The following is an 18928-nucleotide window of genomic DNA, read 5'->3' as shown; positions in this document are numbered from 1 at the left end:
CAGGGGTTTATTTCTGGGTTCTCTATCCTAACCCACTGATTTATATGTCTGTTTTTATGCCAATATCACACTGTTTTGATTACTATACTTTTTAGTAAGTTTTGAAATCAAGAAGTATGAGACCTCCAACTTTATTCTTCTTTTTCATATTTGTTTTGCTATTCAGGATCTCTTGCAATTCCATATGAATTTTAAGATGGATTTTTCTATTTCTGCAAAAAAAAATATCATTGGGATTTTGACAGGGATTGTATTCAATTTGTAGATCACTTTGGGTAGTATGGACATTTTCAACAATGTCTTTCAATCCATGAACATGGGACATCTTTCCATTTGTTTGTGTCTTGTTTAATTTCTTTCAGCAATGTTTTGTAGTTTTTAATGTATAATAAGTCTTTTGCCTCCTTGGTCAAGTTTATTCCCAAGTACTTTATTCTTTTTGATGCTACTGTAAATTGAATTGTTTTTCTTTTCAGGTTGTTCATTGTTAGTATATAGAAATGCAACTGATTTTTGTGTGTTGACTTTGTATCCAGCAATTTGCTGAATTCGTTTATTAATTCTGACAGGTTGGTTTGGGGTTTTTTGTTTGTTTCTTTGTTTTGTAGAATGCAGTTAACTTTCTTTTTAAAAACACATTTTGATTACCCTTTTAAAATTTTGCAATAGAAACATTCTCATTGATATAATTCAAGCAAGCCAGAAGAGTATCAACTAAAAAGTGAAAGTGTCCCCTCACTTTCACTCCTCCCCCAATCTGCTCCCCTAGGTTTATTTTTTGTGTATATATTAGGCGTATTTTCTAATTCTATATTTTTCTTCTTGTCTTTTGAAATAAGCAATATTCAAAAACTTAACATTTTTAGTTCTTGGGGAATGCCGCCAGAAACTTCTCGCAATAGCAATCATGATGCGTGTCTCCCATTTGAAAACTACTTATATTCTATTGCCATTCTTTATTTCAAAGAAAGAGAAAGAAATTTATCGTTTTTGTACTAGTTCAGCAATAGAATTATTTATTTGAAAATGGCATAAAAAATGTTAAAAAATGTTTTATTGGGAGAAATGCAACTGCAATTACTCAGCTCAAAGCTGAGTCCCTCCTAACCAGATTATTACATATATATTTTTTTTTTTGATTGAATTGGCTCTCTAGTTAAGCTGCTTCCAATGCATTATTTTTTTCAGTCTTTTGTTTTAGGTACTACAAACACAATCATTAAATACTGCTTTCTGCTGAGTACTGTGTTATTTATGTGCATATCTCAATGGCCAAATTGATGAAGAATATAATATTCAATTAGATATTTAAGTATAAAATAGCTTTTTTGAAGTGTACATTTTTGAAATGCACAATATTTTGAAATGAAAAAATGTCAATGTATGCTAAAAATATTTATTGCTGTATTCAAATTGCATCTTTGAAATTAAAATTTAATGTTTAGCACCATCAGCAATAGTTTCTTCTCAAACTGGTGGAAGTTCAAGATATATTTTTCTTGTTTACACTGAGAATACACATTTGATTTCTTAACTTTTTTAAACAGTTGATGGGAAATTTTTTTTCTGATTTTAAGAATTAATCTCCTACAAAATTTTATTTTATAAGTAGGTACACAAAAGCAAAATATTTTATCATTTGTTTTTCTAAAGAATAACAATTTTTACTTTACTGAATTCCTTAATAATAACACATTATCCTGGTTCAAAAAAATAATACAAAATATATACATGTGGTTATTTTTGTTTCTTAAACTATAACAACATTTGAATTACGCAATCTCAGTGAAACCAGACAAAAAGTCCATATATGAAATTCTGGAATATTCTCAAACGAAGAATTCTAAAACACAGGGCCAAAAAAGACTTTAAAAGGTCATCTCCTGTATTACCATAAGCCAGAGTTTTCACAACCCTTTTAGTGTTTGAAACCAAATAGTGATTGATAAAGGATATAAAGTGTTCTATTGTTGGAGTCAGTTGGAAACAGACACTCAGGAGATTGCATGCTGTTATCCAGAGTTACTTTCTTAAAGTATATGGCTTAGAGGAAAGATACAGTTGCTGAATTTGTTTATTAACAATGCCATCTTTTCAACTTGACCAGAAAAACTAGTCCTGTTTTTATTTGAAGTTTATAGGATTTAATGTATGAGTATTATATGCAACTGCTTAAAAGATATACTTGCCAATTCAAAAAAGCAGGTTTGTATTGTTTTAAGCAATGATAAATAGTTATAAAATAGACAATCAGAGTAGACTAAATCAATCTAAAACCAACAGGGGACAAAAGCAAAATGTTGTCATGAATAATGACACCAGAGGCCAGGCTGACAGACAACATTCTCTCTCTCCATTATCCAATAAATGCCATAGTGCAAGGTAATGGAAGAGCCAGTCATGTCCCCTGGGTTTAGAACCAGCACTGTGAATGGTGATCCTGGCCACAGCCTCCACAGTGCAGACCCTTGCTGACCTCCTAGCATTGCAGTTTCAGGCACCAGGTGGGTGTGATAATGATGCTACTCTGCCCCAGAGGCGAGAAGGAAAAGAGGATCCCATGTTGCGAGAGCACAAACCAGTGGAAGTGTAAGGAAAAGCACAGCAGCATCTGGACAGTGTTTAGCTTTCTATACCTTCCTTTTGAAGCATAGTTCCATAAAGTTCTGCCACTGCAGTCTGGTTTAAAAGAACTTTCCTAGTTTCAGAGTGTGCTATTTGGATTATTAATAAAGTATCTGCAGAAAATATTTACTAAAGCATGTGCTCTGCCAAGATGAGTCCCTGGATGCCTAATATCACTAACTGTTGCTCATGATGTTCATAAGGCAGTTAAAAAGTTTGCCTCTTTTTGTTTTTTTGGGTTTTTTTTCCTCCCCTGTTTCCTTTGAGACTCCTCTATTCTTGAATGACCCCATTGCTTTAGGTTTCCTTAGGAAGTTCAGGATGCATGGCAATGAAAAAAAAATCTAAAATTGGATGAAAAATTCTAATTTGCTTTCTCCTTGGGTTTCCCAGGTAATTTTAATAAGGCCTTTCCTTTCTTAGTGACTCAGCAGGTCTGACCAAAATTCACCACTGTTTGAAAGGTGTTTCTTCAAAACTTAATATGTATTGAAACTAAGTTTTTCAAGACTGTTTCCAACTTAGCTTAAGATTTCAATGCTAGTTAAATTTTCATACATCTTTCTGTTAGGTGTTCAAGGGGAAGCATATACCCAAGTTTTCTAGATTCTGCTTTCAATGCATTCATGTTGTGAAGGGAGCACTGCCACCAATCAATGAATTCATTCAGCTGTTTGGGAAATAAAGTGGGCGTGGTTCTTTGGATAACTTCCTCGGGTTTTATATTTATCTTCAATGAATATGCACATCTGAAAAATCAGTGACTCTATGTGCCTGTGAACAAACTGATTTGGGAGACATAAAACTGCTACTCCAATCTCTGTGCCATTCTCACCAGGCAAGTGTGGTGTTGGCGGGGAGAGAGGGTGCATGTGGACTCTATGTTGGCAGATGCTCATTCAGAAAAGCATAATATCTCTCCTCTTTCCCACTGTCCCAACTCCCCACCGCACGTACATTACGGCATGGTGTGTGCTGTGTGGTCTAACTACAAAATAGGGCATGTGTTACTCCAAGAAATGTATTGCTAGCTTTCTGGACTTCACTACCTACAGTCCAAAACTGGAGCTGGACTCTACTCCTCAAAAGAATCAAGCCCCAACTTTGAGAATCAAATTCTCCTCACTTATATATTTCTGGGAACTGCACTGGCATTTAGCACTTGTGAGTAATCTTCAAGGTCTTTGAGTATTTTGCTGCTCCATGTTCTCAAGAATTCACGAAAAATGCTTGCTCTGGTGCCATTCTGTGCACCTCATTATGTTTTAATGACATTTCTTAATTGCCCAGAAACTTACTATAATCATTTCCTTTTTCCCTTCTTAAGGTTTGAACAGGCTTTCATCACCAGTTTGATCAGTAGTGTGGTAAAAACAAAGGACACTTATTTTTGGATAGCTCTTCAAGATCAAAATGACACAGGAGAATACACTTGGAAGACAGCAGGACAGAAGTCAGAGCCCGTGCAGTACACACACTGGAATGCCCGTCAGCCCCGTGAGTAGAGGGGACTGTGACACCACTTCTCCCGCCTGTTTTCTTTGCCCAAAATTCCTTCCACCTCACAGTCCACCTCTTTTGATTCTTTCTTATTGTTTTCTTAATGCCTAAATCAACTAAAACAATTACCACAGGCTCTCAGGGAATGATATATGACTGGTCATTTAAAAAAGTATAATCCATATGAGTCACTTGACAGGTTCAAGCTATAAATTCAATGCTCAAGACCACACGTGCCTTTATTAGCAGGATGTCCAATTTCTTCCTCCTAAAGTCTCTTCCCCAACCGCCCTCATTGTCCAAGAATCTCAAGGGCTTACTCAGCCCCAGAATAGTCTGTTAGACTTCAAAGCACAGTAAATTAGCACATTTGAGCACAACTAATCAGTCCTCAGTCACTGCCACATGACTTTGCTGTGGAATACTGAACGGTAACCTTGCTAATCTATCTCCTCCATGGATGTCTGTGGTACCTTAGCCAGGATTTCAGAGTTACAGCTCTATTAGTTCACCCTTCTGTGCTCAGCTCTGGATCCTAAAGCATGAAGCCATGCCAGTTAGTCAGTTCCAGAGAAGCTAATGGCTTCAGCCACAATCAACACTAGAACCAGGCCCTGTGGAACAAATTTTAGGCCCTTGTGTTAGTCTTAGTCACCAACCTAGATCCAACATTCCTTTACCTCAGTGTGAGCCCCTGTTTGGATGCATTGGTCTCTTTCTTGCCTGTGAATATCAATCAGGGCTACCCCATTAAACAATAGGCAGTAGGTTGCCACTAAATTTGTATCTGAAGGAAATGGGTTAGGAGCTTCAGGCTCTTTCCTGAGGATAGATAATTATTACTATAATATTATAATAATGATAATAATATATAAAATACATAGCAATAATTAGTCAAAAGACTGTATATATATCAATTAAAAGACAGAGATTTTCAGAGTGGTTCAAAAAACAGGACCCAACTATATGTTATCTACAAGAAACCCACTTTAAATATAAAGACATATAGATTAAAAGTAAAGTGATGGAGAAAGACATACCATGCTAACATTAATCAAAAGAAAGCAAGAATAGCTATATTAATATGACATAGAGTAGACTTCAGTACAAGAAATGTTTCCATGGATAAAAAGGGACATGACATAAAGATAAAGGAATCAGTACTCTAAGAAGACATAACAATCCTTAATGTTTATGCACCTAATAACAGAGAGGTAAAATACATGAGGGAAAAATGCATAGAACTGCAAGGAGAAACAGATGAATCTACTATTATAGTTGGAGACTTTAACACCCCTGTATCAAGAATGGACAGATCCAGCAGACAGAAAATCAGTAAGGATAAAGCTGAACTCAACAGCAGCATCAATCAACTGGATATGATTGACATCTATAGACTACTTCATCCAACAACAACAGAGTACACATTCTTCTCAAACTCAAATGGAACATTTACTAAAACAGACGACATTCTGTGCTGTAATACACACCTTAACAAATTTAAAAAAATAGAAATCATACAATGTCTGCTCTCAGATGACAATGAAATTAAACTAGAAATCGATAACGGAAAGATAGCTGGAAAATTCCAAAATACTTGGAGATCAAGTAATGCACTTTTAAATAACACATGAGTCAAAGAAGAATTCTCAAGAGAAATTTTTAAATATTTTAAATTAAATGAATATGAGAATATGATTTATCAAAATTCGTGAGATGCAGAGAAAGAAATTTATAGCACTGAATGCATGTATTAGAAAAGAAGAAATCTCTAAAATTAATCATCTAGCGTCCGTCTTAGGAAACTAGAAAAAGAAGAGCAAATTAAATTCAAAGTAGATAGAAAAAAAGAAATGAGAATTAGAGCAGAAATCAATGAAATTGAAAACAGGAAATCAGTAGAGAAAATTAATGAAACCAAAAGCTGGTTCTTTGAAAAGATTGATGAAATTGAAAAGCCTCTAGCTAGGCTCACTAAGAAGAAAGAGAGAAGACACAAATTAATATCATAAATGAAAAAGAGGATATCACTACAGATCTATGGACATTAAAAAGATAATAATAGAATATTATGAATAACTCTATAGCCACAAATGTGATAACCTATATGAAACAGAACAATAATTTAAAGACACAATCTGTCAAAATTCACACAAGAAGATCTAGACTATCTGAATATGTCTGTATCTATTAAAGAAATTGAACCAATAAATTATAACCTTCCAAAACAAAAAGCATTAAGCCCACATGGGTTTAATTGGCCAATTCTACCAAATATTATACCAGTTCTTTATAATCTCTTCCAGAAGACAGAAGCAGAGAGACTACTTCATAACTCATTCTATAATGCTAGCATGAGCCTAATACCAAAGTCATACAAAGATATTACAAGAAAGGAAAACTACAGATCAATATTTCTCATGAACATAGACACAAAAATCTTCAACAAAATATTAACTAATTGTATCCAACAAAGTATAAAGAGAATTATACACCACAACTAAGTGAGATTTATCCCAAGTATGCAAGGCTAGTCCAACATTCCAAAATCTACTAGTGTTACCTATCACATCAACAGGCTAAAAAAGAAAAATCACATGATCATATCAATAGATGCAGAAAAAGCATCTTATAAAATTCAACACCCATTCATGTTAAAAGCTATTAGCAAACAAGGAGTAGAGGAGAACTTCCCCAACTTGATAAAGAACATCTACAGTAGACCCACAGATATCATACTTAATGGTGAGAAACCAGAAGCTTTCCCACTAAGATCAGGCCTTAAGGCAAGGATGTCCCCGATCAACACTTCTTTTAAACATCATACTAGAAGTCCTAGCTAATGCAATAAAACAAGAAGAGCAAATAAAGGTATACAGATTGAAAAGAAACAAAATTTTGTTCACACATGACATGATCGTCTACATAGAAAATTAAAAAGAATCAATAAAAAATTCCTGTAACTAATAAGCAATTATTGCAAGATAGCAGGATACAAGATTGATGTACAAAAATCAATTGCTTTTCTGTATATCAGCAATGAAAAGGGGAATTTAAAATTAAAGTATATTATCATTTACATTAGCACCTCCAAAATGAAGTTCTTAGGTACAAATCTAATGATATGTGCAAGATCTGTATGAGGAAAACTATAAACTTTAATGAAAGAAATCAAAGAAGTACTAAATAGAGAGATTCCATGTTCATGGATAGAAAGACTCAATACTGTCAAGATGTCAGTTCTACACAAACTGACCTATTGATTCAATGCTATCCCAATCAAAAAACTGGCAAGCTATTTTGTGGATACTGACAAACTGATTCTAAAGTTTATATGGAGAGGCAAAAGACAGAGGATAGCCAACTCAGTATTGAAGGAGAAGAATAAAATCAGAGGACTGACACTACCTGACTTCAAGACTTACTATAAATCTACAGGTAATCAATGTGGTTTTGGCAAAAAAAAAAAAAGCAAATAAATCAATACAACAGAATAAAGAATCCAGAAATAGACTGATACAAAATAGTTTACTGGTTTTTGATAAAGAAGCAAAAGCAATACAATGGGAAAAAATATAGTCTTTTTGACAAATGGACAATCAAATATTCACATGCAAAAAAAAATTTAGACACAGAGCTTACACCTTTCACAAAAGTAACTGAAAATGAATCATAGACCTCCATGTAGAACATAATGCTATCACATTCCTAGAGGATAATTCCTAGAGGATTTCTATTGGTAATAGAAAACCTACATGACCTTGGATATGGTGATGATTTTTAGACACACTACCAAAGGCAAATCCATGAAAGAAATAACTGATGAACTGGACTTCATTAAAACTAAAACTTCATTAAATTTTATACTCTTAGAAAGACAATGTGGAGAGAATGAGATGACAAGCCACAGACTGGGAGAAAATACTTGTAGAAACCACATTTGATAAAGGACTGTTACCCAAAATATACAGAGAACTCTTAAAACTCAACAATAAGTAAATGAAGAACCCAATTTTAAAACAGACAAAAGATCTTAAACAAAGAAGATATATAGATGGAAAGTAAGCATATGAAAATACATTCAACATCCTATGTCATCAGGACACTGAAATGAAATACTGCTACACATTTATTAGAATGACCAAAACACAAATCACTGACAACACCAAATGCTGTCTAGGATATGGAGCAACAGAAACAATCATACACTGATAGTGAGAATGCAGAACAGTATGGACACTTTCAAAGACAGTTTGGCAGTTTCTTGTGAAAGTAAACATACTCTTAACCACACAATCCAGCACTTGCACTGTTTGGCATTTACCCAAATGAATTGAAAAATAATGTCCAGACAAAAACCTGCATACAGATTTTTTCTACAGAAGCTCTATTCATGCTTGCCAAAACTTGCAAGCAATCAAGATGTCCTTCCATAGATGGATGAATAAACTGTGTTACATGTAGACAATGGAATATTATTCAGTGCTAAAATGAAGTAAGCTATCAAGTCAGAAAAAGACATGGAGAAAACTTAAATGTGTATTACTAAGTGAAAGAAGCCAAACTGAAAAGGCTACATACTGTATGATTCCAATCATATGACATTCTGGAAAAGGCAAAACTATGGAGACAGTAAAAAGATTATTGGTTTCCGGGGGTTGAGGGGAGGAAGGGATTTATAGGCAGAACACAGAGGATTTGGGGGGCAGTGAAACCATTCTGTATGATACTACAATGGTGGATATATGTCATTATACATTTGTCCAAACCAATAGAATGTACACCACCAAGAGTGAACCCTAATGTAAACCATGGACTTGGGGTGATAGTGGTGTCAATGCAGGTTTTAACAAATGTACTTTTCTGGTATGGGATGTCAATAGTGAGGTATGTGGGGCATGAGGTAAAGGGAAGTCTGTACTTTCCACTCAATTTTTCTGTGAACCTAAAATGTTCTAAAATATATAGTTCATTCTTAAAAAAAAAAAACTAAGTGCATGCAAGGTGAACTTAAGACAAATTAGATTTTCTGCATATAAATATCAGTTTAGGAAATTTGTACAGAAACCAGACTGCATAGCTCTAAACAAGAAACATCACAATTCACTCAATAGACAATCTTCTCATTCTACAAATCTATGAATATTATTAAAATGCAGAGAATAGTAAGGTTCCATGTCATACTATTACTGGAAAAAAACCTCAGGTACCATTTCTAATATACTTTGGAATTTTGTTGGAAATATCTATACCTGTCACAATAAATTAATACATTTTGAGTAGACAAAATACTTAGTTTTTAATGTTACCTTCCTTGGGGCATATTTAGATGTCTAAAATGTGAAACTGAAGCATAACTCCTTGTCATTCATAAGTTTCTGCCGTAATTTATTTGAGTGGCACTACTCTTTTTCTTTTTTCCCTGAAGCAAAAATAATATCGTGATGCTCCGTTTGGCTGCTCAGGCTGATTGACATTGAGTAAATTGTCTCTGAATAAGATGAAAATGTAAATCTTTTTTTGAAGGAAATAGCAATATAAAAGCTCCTGTGTTTCCCTTTTTCTTTTAAATTGCAGTTTGCAGAAACACCATCCTAAATCACATTTTTTTTCCTGCCTGTCACAAAAGAATCCATTAGCTTGGTCCCCGTGTCAGAATCTTAATCCAGTCCATAGTGACTATATAAATTGACCAGTGAACAGGAAGCCTGTAGCTTTTTATAAACTCAGTGAAGACTCTGTCCTTATGTCATATCATCAAAATATTCAATCTGTGGTAGAACCATAGTTCTGCCATTTTTTTCAACTTTGTATGATATTCACCAAGCAGTAAAATGAACCACCATATATACCTATCACCCAGGGTCATCAACTATCAACCTGTGGTCAATCTTGTTTCATTTCTACCCCTGCCCACTCTCCCAACTTCTCATATTTTTTCATAGGAAACCTCAGATATTATATTGTTTCATACATAAATATTTCACTATTATCTATAAAAGATAGACTCCTTTTTTAGAAACATGAATATAATAAAATTATCTAACTATAATTCTGTAGCATCATAAATCTTCAGTTAATGCTCAAATTTCTAAGTGATTCATAAATATTATATAATGTATTTTACAGTTGCTTGAATCAAGATTGAAAAAAGATTCTACCATTGCCATGGGTTGATAGACCTCCTAAAGTACTTTCATCTCTAGATTTCCCTCTTCCTTGCCCCCTGACATTTTTTAAAAAATTAATTTATTGGTGCAAATGTGTTGCTTGTCCCGTAGAGTCTCCTGCAGTCTGGGCTTTTTGACTGTATCCCCATAACACATTAAAACGTGTTAATCTCTTTATTTTTCATAAAATTGACATTTCTGTTTTTTAAAAGTTATAATCAGAGGCCTGATCCAATTCAGACTTTCTTTCTATTTATCTTTTTTGGAAAGACCATTTCATAGGTGTTGTGTGATCTATCTGGAGGCACACAGTGTCCAGTTTTCTCACTATTTGCAATGTTAGCAGCTATTAATGATCAATACCTAGACCCATCAATTAATTAGGGATTTTTCAAAGCTTCATAGCTGGGATATTTCTATAAAGAGATAATTTCCTGCTATTCTTATGAAAACAACAATAACAAAGAGATTATGGCACTAGATATTTTAAGAGAAGTAACTATTCAGGTAAAACAGGAAAAACAGTTTTGAACCACACAAACTAGTGCCACCGATTAAAGGGAACGATGATAAATAGGGCCTTTCTCATTTACGGAGAAGATAATGCATTTGAAATTCAAATGTACTTTGTACTTAGTTCAAAGACTCAACACAAATGGAGGCTGCTCTATGGTGAAGGAAATCAGGTTAGTCCATCCTTTAAGATACTCAAAAAAAGCTTTTCCAGGTCATATTAGAGTTTCACAGGTGTTTCATAGAGAAAAAGAAACTGAGACCACAATTTTGCATCTATCCATAACTCAGGCTCTGTGACAAAAGTTTTGTGTTTCTAGATCTAGATATCACTGCAGAAAGGGCATGTTTCACTCATATGGGAGAACTCCAGAGCATTTACCCACCTGTCCCACATCAATGGAATCTTCCATCAGTAACAAGGAAAATGGGATCCCAGTAGAGCAAGTCAGATCTGTTTTCTTGAAAGTGCCCTGCACGTGGCAATAAGAAGCCTGTCCAGTGGGCAGGCAGATGGATAGTTATCCATTTCAAGGCTCATCAGATTATGAAATGAACCAACACATAAATGAGGACAAGCTTGGTCTCATTTCTGAGCACCCTTTTGGTATTTCTATGTCCTTTTATAATTATATAAGTAACTATCATACATGGTAAAAAATGCGACAGTCAGTCTTCAAGGAAATGCTATGGTCACATGAAGGAGAGAAGCCTTACCCGGGGAAAGAGGGGGAGCGCCACGGAAATGGAGGAGCAGGATACAAAGGGAAGATTCAATCATCCCTTCAACAGCTGTTTATTGAATGCCCGACTCCTCTGTGTCTTGACATTGTCTCATGGAGCTTCAGTTAAATCTGACTTCAAATTCTAGGTCAAACCGTCAAGCATTGTGCAGCCCAAGGCAAGTTCCTACATTTCTGTGCCTCGGTTCTTCCACTAGCAAACTGTAGATATGAACATCCACCTCAAAGAGTTTTTGAAGTTAAATAGGGAAAAAACTATAAAATGCCTAACACAGTATTGGGCAGATATGCAGAACTCCGGGAACGCTCACCTTCCCTGCCTCAATAGCTTCACTCTTCTCCGTGGAAGGATAGGAGAGAGACGGGAGGGCACAGCGCTTGAGATTAAGGATGTGAAAGGGTTGTTGCAGGGAATGGAAAACTAAGTAGGTAGTCTCCACCTGCTCACTGGACAGTGAGCTCGAGTCAAATATTTATCGGAAGACCCAGTTATGGTTCCCTCCTGCCCTGAGACCACAAGTAGATTTTGTTTGTTTTTAGGTATATGGTCCAAGAAGTGAAAGATGGAGGCTTTCCCAGCTCGGTTCAATTTCCTATATGGCTAAATTGCTTTGCCAGATTGAAGAGACTAGGATAGTGAATTGAAATTTCTTAATTGACTGAAAATGTTCCCATTCATGTTTGCCAGAGAGAGTGAAGCGGGGTAGAGGGAGGAAAAGATAGGTAAGGAGAGTCAGTTCAAATGTGAGATTCACCACTCAGGAATAGGATGATAGCTTTTCTTCCCCAATGGGAAATGAGTTATCAAATTTGAGAACAATTTTCTCTGGGAGAAAAACCACCGATGCTCCTTCCCACACCCTACCCTTATTACTTGGCTTTGCAAGCATCCCCACAACATAAGATTATAAATTTGGTTTATAACTCCCTTTGCCCAGTCTCCCTTTATTATACCACTTTACTGCTTCTTTGGGGCTGAGACTCTAAAATTTAGGTCAAATGTTCCATTAAGTTAACCACTTTAAAATACCAATAACACTCCCGCAGCACTTTTCATCTTCATAGCTGTTCACAAACATCTCCTTCTCCGCTAATGAAGATGAGTTGAATATCTATAGTGTCTAAAACCAAAGCTATTTAATCATTGTCTGATGTGGGAAAGTAAGACAAAATGCAAGACCAACAAAAAACAGTGTATTACACTTTAAACTTGCTGATTTGAGCTTTTAAAAAATTCTTTGAACATTCAGGCAGAACTCATGCCACAAAATTTCAGCTTTTGTAGTGAAAACAGTCAAAATAAGAATAGAAGCAACATCTTAGAGATGGTTTTAGCTCTTCGTATCTTTCAGGAAGCTTTTTAATACATTACTTTATTCGATCTTCATGAAAACCCACAAGAAGAAAAAGAATGATTGCCCCCAGGTTTTAGACAAGGTTTCTTGTGGTTAATTAACCTGTTTGAGTTTCGAGTTACTAAATGTTTGTGCTGGGACTAGAACCCCAGACTTCAGGCTCTAAGTCAAAGACTGCTGGGAAGGAAGGATGGAGGAATCTGGTCCCTGCTCTTTCAACTAGAACAACTCTATTAATATACATATTAGGTTTGGGGCTTCCACATGGATTTCCACAGTTGAATTTCATTAGAATTTCATTGCACAGAGCAGGCAGCATCTCCTCTATTGTTCATGACTCAGCTAGATTATGAGCTGCATTCCAAAATTACATTCACTAGTCTTGGAACGTTCCACCCATGGTAGGGGTAGTGGCATGCCCTGCTCTCTGTCCCCTGCCTCACTCCCATCCCTTCATCTTGACCACTGATTAGCTCTTCTGGCCAATGGAGCTGACTGATGGCATTGTATGCATCAACTCTCTCTTGACTTCCGTTTCTTCCATATGTCATACAGTCTTGTTTTCTTATTTACGACTGATCATTTACACCTTCGACGGTCTCCTTGATGATCAGTGTGCATACACACATGAGATTGTGACTTACTGCAGATGGCCGTGATGCCCAGTACCTAACACAGGGTGTGCACCCAGGTTACTGAAGACACAAATCCTCGTTCTTTAGCATCCTTATTCTTTCTCCTCTTTCACAAACTCTTTTCCATTCCTTTATAAGAGGCTTTTTGTACATCTTCCGCCTTCTTCCTTCTCACTTCCAACCTTCATTTTTCATCTCCCTAGTCTTTCTATCAGCATAAAACAACCAAAATATGGCTGATAAGGATAATGCCAGTTACCCCGTATCTACAAAAACGGAAGCCATTACTTCTGAAGGGAAATTAAGCAAGACAAATACGTAGTACCAAGTGACTACATTTTTAAAAGTGCCTTTGGGTCCAGAATCATTGCAAGTCTTCAGATGCTTCATCTATAATTGCTTGCTTTTTTTAAATTCCCCACTTCCCTTTGAAAACACCTTTCTCCTTTTCATCCTTCAAAACTCAGCTCAAATGTCACTTCCTGTAAATCCTTTACTGACATCCTAAGTCAGACTCCATCACCCCTTCTGACATCTCCTCACAGAAATTTGAACACACCATTACTATAGCACTTCACACGTTATATTTATGGCAATTAAGTATTTATGTATCTATACCTCACACTAAACTAAGAGTTGGGGGTTTTTTTGGGTTTTTTTTTTTTTGGCCTTGTTTCATCCTGCTATCTCTAGCAGCTAATAATATACAGCCTAGCCTGGCAGATGTAGATGCAAAATTTTCTTGTTGTTGTTGAATATTGATTTAATTAATTGAATGATCACTCTATTCAAGAAAAAAGAAGTTCATTTTTACTCAACTTTCATTCTATTTTTGGAATGGGATTGTTTTCTACTATTCACTGAAATTTAAAGTGTAATTTTTAGCTGTCTTATGAGTCATGTAGATTTGATGACAAACAGGAGAATCTTAATTTAGAAACTGTTTCTATGGAAAAATATATTTCATTTTCCAAAATGTTCAAATGTACACAAAAGAATAAAATGGAGTTCTACCTATAGCTAGCTGGTCTTTCCCTTTCCCGTGATGTCTGCCCCCCTTCCTGCCCCCAGAGTTTCATCCCAGTTGAAATAGACCTCATTCTCTCCACTCTCCCATGGTTTACAGTTTGGTTTTATGTCCTGTACCTTGCAGCCTGCCTTACTGCATCATTTCTGTATGTTTCCTATTGAATCTATTTCCCAGAGAATCAGCACTGTGCATTTTTCAGTGCCAATTTTTCACAGTAAGATTTCAAAGCACAGTGTACAAGGTAGGTGCTCAACTAATAGTAAGTTAAATTTTCCTCTGCACAGTTAAAAAGTTCAATAATTCAAAGTAGAGAGATGTTGGCATTTGATGATATATGGGGGATATCTCGGTCCCAAGTTGGAATAGCTCCTCATTTCTCATCATTTGCTATCTGAGCTCAAAATGCCCAAACTTCAGGCTCCACAGTCTCTCTTCTCTCACTTTTCCATCTTCTATTCTTTTCTCCAAAGTTGAAGAGAAATGAGATAACCATGCCAAGAAAGCATCCTTTTTTGCCTTTATTGTTCTTGTCTGGGTGCTTCATTAGAAGATGTCAATTATTCAACACTGTAAAGAGCCGTCTTTCAGGCACAGAATGTTCTAGTCATCTGATACTAAAAAGTGTTGTTTTCTGCTTTCAGGCTACCGTGGTGGCTGTGTTGTCATGCGAGGAAGGAGTCCCGCTGGTCGCTGGGAAGTGAAGGACTGTAGGCACTTTAAGGCAATGTCCCTGTGCAAGCAACCAGTGGAAAATCAGGAGAAAACTGAGCAGGAAGAGAGATGGCCCTTTCACCCCTGCTATTTGGACTGGGAGTCAGGGCCTGGCCTGGCCAGTTGCTTCAAGGTAATGCCAAGGTTACACGGGCATCCTCAATGAGACCAACATTCTTTCAGTTCTGTCCATATATCCCAAATTCCTTTATTCCAGAACAGTGCCTGGCATACAGCAGGTACTCAATTAACATTTGTAGGCTGTCTCTATCTTTTCCATTATATTCCAAAATAATTTTTAAATCAGAGGATTGACAGATCCCTGGTGATATTGAAGGCCTCCTCATGAGGACTGATAACAAGGCCACAATCAATATTTTTCTTATTGCATATACCAAATGAACAAGGCAGACACTCACTAGGTATTGAAATGGTACAATTCCATATTGTTTCTAAACAAATCAATAAAGTCCTTATTACAGAATAATATTATTCTGCTGCAAAGAAAAGCTTTTCCAGCTTTGATGATTAAATTAACATGTACAGTTTATATACAGATATATGTATATATGCATACATATGCTGTATATGTATATATGTGTGTGAAGAAATGTCTTTTTGCAAATCGGCTTATAGATTGTAGATTTAAATCAGTATCTACAATCTTCTCAGAAATACATTTTTGAAATATGATGTTTTTGTTTGGTGGTTTTGTCTTTGGTTCATTTTACAAATAGAGATTTCCAAAATCCTGGCAGAAAGCTCTCTGGCACCTGGGCACGTGCAGAGCAGAATGGAGACAGCCTCTATCTCTAGAAATATTGCAGTCTCATAGCCTGAAGCACCTGTGAATGCATTCAGTTTAAATGTCCACATGTATAACCCTACATTAAATTCGTGGAATAATAGGCCCAGAAGTGACCTCACAGAGCAATAAATTAAACCTTAGAAATGAGTAAACTAAGGCAGCAAGGTGAAGTGATTTGCCCAAGATCACAATTATTTATTGACAGAGTTGAAATAAATCTCTGGTCTACTGTGTATCACCCTGATATATCAACAGATATACAATGTGTTTGATGGGCAGAGTGGTAGGACTTATAAATCTAAAGTGATTCAAGAAAAGATTCCCAGAGGAGGTGAGTTTTGACATATAATTTAAAAGATGGAAAGGCTGTGCTGTGGTCCATGGGACTGGGAGGGTTATTCATTCTGGTCTCAGCAAATCAGTCTGGCGAAGCCTGGCCGCAGGGTGCCTACATGGCATCAGAGACTCAGACACAGCATCAGGCAGTTAAAAATGAGGAAGGTACAGAGGCCCAGAATCTGAAGCTCTGGGTCTTCAGTCCCTCACCCTTGATACTAAGGAAAGTCAAAAGCAGACCCTCCATTTGATTGACTTCTTGCTACTGTAAGGACAGCTGGGAAACAGCAAAGAATTCAGGCATAGCTAAGACCCAAAGACCCTAGAAACACACCTGCCATAGGTCCCAGGTCTCATTTCTCATTTCTGGCCAAAAATCAGACAGATTCATGATCACCCAGCTAAGGACTACTGGTCTAACCCTAGCTCTGCCAGTCTGTGGCTGTGTGACCTGAAATTTGGAACCCCTCTGATTCTCCTCACCTCTTGACAAACATTTTATTAAGGGACAAGTAGATGCCAGGAAATTTAGAGGGGGAAAAGGGTCTTCAAGGAACTCATCTATAAAACTGAGCCTATTGTAGCCTCCTCATGAATTTGTTGTGAGAATAAAATGAGATAATAGCTTTACAATGACTAGACACATTCCAGTTCATTTTTCCCTACTGGGTCAAGCTTTTAATGTAGAAATAATGACAACTATTCTATTATTGAAATCTTCTTGTCCAGAATTAAACAGCCTCACCTTACTTATGGTTGTGTTGACTTTTTTCCCCTTTTACTACACAGGTATTTCATAGTGAAAAAGTCCTGATGAAAAGAACATGGAGAGATGCTGAAGCATTTTGTGAGGAATTTGGAGCTCATCTTGCAAGCTTTGCCCATATTGAGGAAGAGAATTTTGTGAATGAGCTTCTACATTCAAAATTTAATAGGTAAATACTTGTTATTTTGGAAAAGTTGCAGGCAAATATTCTATCTCCCAGTAATGGCTTCTTGGGGTATTTGGGATATTCGAAATCTCAGGTATTTGTTTTAAGTCTAAAACCAACTAGCCACTAGCTGTGAAAGAAAAATATATACCTCTAGTTTTATATTTATATGGAACCAACTCCTCATTCCATAAAACAAAGAACAGCGTGATGATAATTTTGATATTTGAAATCTTTTATGTGTGCTTCAAGTCAGAATTTTAGAGGTTTTCTGTCAAACTCAGAAATTATCTAGCCCGGTGGTTTTCGAAGTGTTATCTAAGGATCCTGAGGGTCCCGGAGCCCCAAGGTCAGGAGGGCCCAAGTGGATGGAACTCCTGGTTTCTTGCTCACTGACTTAACTCACCAGAGCAGGTCCAAACAACTCCACTTCTAGTTGTATTGTTATATAACAGGAGTCCATGTAAAGTTTTGTTTGAAAAAAAGACCAACTAATTAAAAAAAAACTCCATCAGCATATATTCATCATCCTCAAAAAAAAAAAATCCAGTCAACCTTCTAATTTTACATTTGGGAAAACAGACGTTCACTTGTCTGCATTCATCTTGCAAGTTAACAGAATCTTGAACTCCATGAAGTTAGAAAATCAATTAAATTTAAATCTGAACTAACTTAAGAGGTCTTGGAGAACCTCTGACTCATTACAGGAATTTCTTCCTCTACATTCCTGTGGTCATCTACTGTCTACATAATTCCTTTCAGTTTCAAAGTGCTCCTTACCTGGGATAAAGTCCATTCCATTGCTAGAGGATAGTTTCAAAGATCAACTTTCTAGTACACCAGAGCAATACAGATCAAATTTATTCTATTTTCAAATATTTAAAGACATACATCATGTTCTCTTTTAGTGACTTTCCCAACCCTTGGCCTCTTTCCCTAGAATGTTCTTGTCAGTAAGTGTATATTTCAGGAATGTCTGCTATGGAAGGGACACTATTATAAGCATTGTTGACTGGAGAATCCAATAGACATGACAGACAAAATCCCGCCCCTGAGGGTGGAGAGGTGCACGCCTCCGTACATTTATTTAACACAAACTAATATACCAGGTACTCTGCTCTAAGCTCTGGAAATCTGAAGTCTCGGTGAAACACTTGCCTAAAACTCAGAGGAAACCCAGAATCCCTTTTTGGAGAAAATCCTAACCTTCTCCTATAAGTTTTCTTTAGGACACTCCATAGGAAGGTCAATATGTAACATCTATCAAATTATTCACCTCCAGCATCTACAAAAATGACCTCAAAGGTGGGAGTCTAACAACGTCTCCCAGTATGTGTCCCGTGCAATACTCCGTGGGAAAACAGGAATTTGGTGGTCAAATATGTTTGCAAAACAAAGCCTAATCTTGGAAATTTGCCATATACATTAGCATTGTAAAGGCTTCTGGAAGGAAGCACTTTCTTTGACAGAAAAATTTTTCTTTTTTTTTTTTTTTTTGAGACCACTTATCAACATCCCATGGAACTGCTAGTCCCTGCAGGAAACGCTGACCTGAGACTGTGGTTCCCAA

The 18928-nt window shown here is 36.3% G+C and overlaps 1 protein-coding gene across 1 annotated transcript in view; it reads left to right on the top strand.

The window, feature by feature from the left end:
• Positions 1-18928, top strand: part of PLA2R1 (phospholipase A2 receptor 1) — a 103894-nt gene that overhangs the window by 47104 nt on the left and 37862 nt on the right. Inside the window, exons 11-13 of the mRNA XM_006196204.4 lie at positions 3953-4122; positions 15213-15415; positions 17216-17361. Coding sequence (XP_006196266.3) covers positions 3953-4122; positions 15213-15415; positions 17216-17361 — 519 coding nt within the window. The remainder of the gene's footprint in view (positions 1-3952; positions 4123-15212; positions 15416-17215; positions 17362-18928) is intronic.

Source organism: Vicugna pacos, chromosome 5 (assembly GCF_048564905.1).
Source record: "Vicugna pacos chromosome 5, VicPac4, whole genome shotgun sequence".
Taxonomy (NCBI): domain Eukaryota; kingdom Metazoa; phylum Chordata; class Mammalia; order Artiodactyla; family Camelidae; genus Vicugna; species Vicugna pacos.
The sequence above is the reverse complement of the archived record's forward strand: the minus strand, read 5'-3'. Positions and strand labels throughout refer to the sequence as shown.